General features: G+C 37.4%; 1 protein-coding gene across 3 annotated transcripts in view; it reads left to right on the top strand.

The window, feature by feature from the left end:
• Positions 1 to 1,006: 1,006 nt before the first annotated feature.
• The window catches only part of LOC144965031 (polypeptide N-acetylgalactosaminyltransferase 5-like), a 44,440-nt gene continuing 40,446 nt past the window's right edge, over positions 1,007 to 5,000 (top strand). For 2 of the 3 annotated variants that reach the window (XM_078899898.1, XM_078899900.1), the window contains exons 1-2: positions 1,007 to 1,089; positions 4,604 to 5,000. The exon at positions 4,604 to 5,000 is cut by the window's right edge and continues 203 nt beyond it. In XM_078899898.1, the coding sequence (XP_078756024.1) occupies positions 4,624 to 5,000 (377 nt within the window). In that variant the 5' untranslated portion in view covers positions 1,007 to 1,089; positions 4,604 to 4,623. Of the gene's footprint in view, positions 1,090 to 2,472; positions 2,489 to 4,603 lie in introns of those variants that run through there. The other variant, XM_078899899.1, reaches the window with a different exon arrangement.

The raw sequence follows: 5,000 nt of genomic DNA, 5'->3' as shown, positions 1-5,000 counted from the left end.
AGACAAATGTCCCCTGTAGGATGAATAAAGGGAATTTTTTTTCTAACAAACCATAAATCATTGTCCTACTTCGTTCAATCTACCCAAGACGTTTTCAGGGAAAATGCAGGTCAAAGCGATACTAAGCTGCTAAAAGCTGTGGACTGTAAAAAGTAATAAGCAAAAATTGAAATTAAAAAAATAAAAAACAACGTTAAAAAATAACAAAAATAACAAATACTAAACGTTTCCGGTTCAAAACCCTTCTTCACCAAAAAAAAAGTAATTTAAAAATAACATAATTAAAACATAAATAGTAATAAATACATAACTAAAATATCACGTCGCTGTGGGTTCTTTTTTTTTGTTTTGTTTTTTTTTGTAATGTGTTTATGTTTTCATTATTTTTTGTTGTGACTTAAAGAAGGATTTTGAACCCGAAATGTTCCATGTATGGTATTTTGTTCATTTATATATATCTGTTATATTCATTTGTTGAAAAACATAGACACGGCGTTTTGTAAGAGAGAGTCGGACGTTCGTATCTCAATTATCAATGGGGCGATTTTTTATCAAACTGGATATCTGATGTGATTTTGTCTTGGTGACGTGGCGTGTGTGTGTGTGTGTGTTTGTGTGTGTGTTGTATTGTTATATCCATGATGTAATGATGATGATGGTGACGATACTGAAGGTGGACAATAATATGTCTTGACTGGTTTACTGCCGTACTCTAGGGGAAAAAAAACGTATTTAAATTTTAGCCAGAAAACTCGTCCTACAAATATTGATCGATATAAATGACTCTCGTCAATAAAAAAAAATCTCAAAACTGGGACTTCGGCGAAGTCTTTATTAAAGTCCCAGGTTAGATTTTTGTTTTTTTCCAAGATGAGGGTTATTTGAATCGATCAATATTTGTAGGATGAGTTTTCTGGCCAAATTCTTAAATATGTTTTTTTTCTCCAGAATACGACACGAAGATACGCCAAACACAAATGGTAAATTATAGTAAAAATAGCACGCGAGATGTATTCTTCATGTGATACCCATCAAGGAATGTGTAAACTTGGATGTTAAAATAACACATCAATTTTTCTTCTTTTTTAGGTGAGTAAAAATGTGACCCACCGAATTGAAATGGTATAATATTGGATTGATAGAGATGGAAAAAACTGGAACTTATTGTCAAAATTGAGGAATTTCAGCTATTGTGTAGTATATTTTAGGGTATGTCTTTTTACAAAACTCACAGAAACTCACCAAAACTCACCGAAACACCAAAGCTTTGGTAAATTTATGGTGAGTTTCTGTGAGTTTGTCGTTAGTTATGGTGAGTTTCGGCGAGTTTGTGGTGATTTTGGTGAGTTTCGGTGAGCTTTGGTGAGTTTTGATGATTTTTGGTGACTGTGGTGAGTTTCGGCGACGTGGCCAAGTGGTTAAGGCATTGCAATGTGATCCGGAAGGTCCTTGTTCGAGTCCAGCTTCAGGAACGTTCGTTTTGTTTTTGTTTTTAGCTTGCGAGTATGTGATGTTGCACGATAAAAATATAACGATATATTTTTGCAACACTTCCCCGCTATATGGTCTAGTGGTGTGACACTCGTTTTCGGCGTATAATTCATCATCCATCGTGCTTGTTGCCGGTCAGCTGTCTCTGGCGTGCGCATGAAAACTGTGTTGCTTTTAAAATCACATTTGGCCATTCTTCGGTTATTTAAATAAGTCATTCTTTGTCTTCCTCTAGCTCTCTTTCCTTCGATCATCCCAGACTTAACCAACTTTTCTATTCCGTCTCTTCTACACCCATGTCCCAGAAACCGTAACTGCCTCTTTCTGATGGTATCGATCAGTATTCTTCCCTTTTTGACCTTCTACAACACTTCGTCGTTCGTATACCTGTCTGTCCACGATAACCTCAATATTCTTCTATACACCTACATCTCAAATGCCTCTAACCTCCTCATACAGTCATTGTCAAGCGAGTCCTTGGGTCCTTGAGTCCTTGGAAAAGGCTCTTTACTCACATTCTCTCAACTTACTCAGGTGTAAAATGAGTACCTGGTCATTAACAGCGTTGTCTCTGTCGGGAAAAAACGTGCAATATCGTCTAATAGCCATTATGTCAGGTCCTACATGTTAAGCGTTGCTGTTTCCTAGTGGCGCTTTGTAAAGCGCTTTGAGGACAATTAATGGATATTGCTCTATATAAATGCTCAAGTTGGGTTTTTCTTTAGATACGTCAATGACGCATTCTGACAAATTAAATACATTTTGGCTAGAAAATTCTACTTCAAAAGTCAAATTATCGATCGATTAAAATTACTTTCATCATGTCAAAAATCTCTCAAACCTGGGACTTCAAAGAAGTCGATCGGTAATTAATTTTAATTACGAGTTTCTGGCCAATTTTTTTTTTCAATGTCTTTTATTACGTTTTGTATTTGCAAAGTACCCCAGCTGACGCCTGAATTATCTTGCTTTGCATTTTCTCCAGATTATCCATTAAGTAAGTAGCTTATTTATTATCCATGTGACATCAGCCGGCTAAAAACTACTATATCAATGCTATGTGTTTAGGTAAATACAACTTCCGCCAGCCGGAAACAACGTACTTACACACACAACTATGCGTAACCTGGAACGTTTGTAGTCTGATTGGTATAATTTAGTGAGAACTAATCATCATAATGACTGTATATTATAAAAACAATAACAAAGATATGAGTGACGTCATTTTCGTTCCTTCTAGAATGTCAAACTGACATAAGGACTAGACTTTCAACACCTGCTCTGTGGGGGGGGGGGGGGGGGGGTCATCATTTTCATAAACCTGTCATTTGTCTGACTTTAATTCAGCGGCTATGTGGTCTTGCTGTCTGACACTCGCTTTCGGATCGGAAGATCCTGGGTTCGAGCCTCGCTCGGTGCATAGTCGAGTCCTTGGAAAAGTCTCTTTACTTATATTCTCTCACCGTACTCAGCTGTAAAGTGAGTACCTGGCCGTTAACAGCGTTGTCTCTGTCGGAAGAAAATGTAATATCGCTTAAAAGGCGTCATGTCTCGTTCTACATGTTACTTGTTGCCGTTGGTCAGGGACCTTTTGGAAAGCGCTTTGAACACGTTTAGTGGATATCGCTCTATATAAAAAGCTTTTTTTAAAAATTCTGTGGCGCAAAGTTGGGTCCTTGGAAAAGGCTGTTTTCTCACATTCTCTCGCAGTCCATTATGCATTACTGCCGATCGCCTCCTAATTTTCCGGCTGGGACGCTTTGGCAGCTTCTCTGATTTTTTGAGTGAGTTCTTTCCACTGATGACGGTCTGCTGATGGATCTCATGTGTTCTATTTCGCATCTCAGTTCTTGTGTACCATCGAGGCGCGTGATGTCTTTATTTATCGTCCTGTATATTATACGCTTGTTGTTGTTCTTGTCTGTCTTTGAGTTTGTTATGTCCGCTTGGTGTAAAAAATAACGCCATTGCCTTATTAGCTGAAATATATCTGTCTCTCCTTAAGATGATGATATATGTCAAAATAGTCTCCATTTTGTTTCCAAAATTTGAATCGATAGCGATTTGTTTACTTAATTTGGTTGGGAAGTGGAAATTTAGAATTCTCCTGAGCTGCTTTCGATGGAATGCATCTAGTTTATCTTCTTTCCGTCTCTCGTACGAAAATGGGTTATAACAGCTGGCCCTTTCATATTCTCCTTACTGACCATTTTACGGATTTTCACGAAACGTCATACCCATCCCACATAAAATTGACTTTTTTTAAACTCTAACTCAAAAGAAATAGTTTAATGCTATCGATTAATTATTTTGGATAACACAGCATAATTGTAACATATTTCTTCAGACTGTGTGATCTACAAAGGAAATCTGAACGAGAAAAATGTTGGTTGTATCGTAACAGATGTGACAATTATTTTGTAGTTGGTAAGGAGAGTGTTAACTACTTAGACTCTATCGAAAAATGAATTGTATTACCGCCTTACAGGCGTCATGTCTCGTCTTTAGCGTTAATTGTTGCAGTTATTCTAAGGCTATGTGATCTTGTGGTATGACATTCGCTTTCGGATCGGTAGGTTCGAGCCTCGCTCGGAACATGGTTGAGTCCTTGGAAAAAGGCACTTTACTCAATTTCTCGTAAAATGAGTACCTCCGTAAACAGCTTTGTCTCTGTCGGAAAAAAACACTCAAATATCGCATAACATGCCTCAGGTCTTGTCCTTAATGTAAGGCTAGCAACCATTTGTAAAGCAAAGCGCTTTGAGCAAATTAAGTGGAGATTGCTTGAGTTTTGTTTTGTTTTCTATTTGTTTTTTGTTTTTTGTTTGTTTTTTTTGTGTGGTTTTTTTGTTGTTTTTATTTGTTTATTTTTTTGGAGGGGGTTTCTTTTTTTTTTTAAATTGTTTTGTGTTTTCAAATCAAATTTTGAGAGTTAAGCTTAAAGTTGAACGTTTATTCAGTGACCCTTTGTAAAGCGCCTTGAGCACGTTTAGTGAATATTGCGCTATATGAAAGCTTAAGTTTGTTTGTTATTTATCCTCACATGCTCATCCCGACCTATTACCGTTTTGAGACAAAAGGTAACAAATTTCTTTTATATATTTCAAATTAGATCACGCACTGTTGTCCACAATGAGGAACTCTGGATATTACCGTCGTTTGAGACGGGTGGTCATGGCGATCCTGGTGGTGTGGGTCATGTACATTCTAACGGCCTTGACCTCCAAGGATTCTGATTTCTACGAGTTGGAGAATCGCCTACGAGAGTTAGAGCTCAGTAAAGGCGGGAGATTGAATCGAAACAAGGACTCCGGAAATGGTTACACTCAGCACCGATTCTCTGCAGAGAATATATTGCAAGACTACAAAAATATTGTCAATCAAAATATTGAAAATAAGATTGTTGATAAGAATATTGAGAATATGAATATCGTGCTACCAGATAGTAAGGACAGGAGTTTGAGGCCAGTTTTGGACAAGGTGTTTTTTGGAGGCGGAGGAGGAGGAGG

Source organism: Berghia stephanieae, chromosome 2, assembly GCF_034508935.2.
Source record: "Berghia stephanieae isolate SIO BIC M18660-M18661 chromosome 2, UCSD_Bste_1.3, whole genome shotgun sequence".
Classification (NCBI taxonomy): domain Eukaryota; kingdom Metazoa; phylum Mollusca; class Gastropoda; order Nudibranchia; family Aeolidiidae; genus Berghia; species Berghia stephanieae.
Note: the sequence above shows the minus strand (reverse complement) of the source record. Positions and strands in the feature narration are given on the sequence as shown.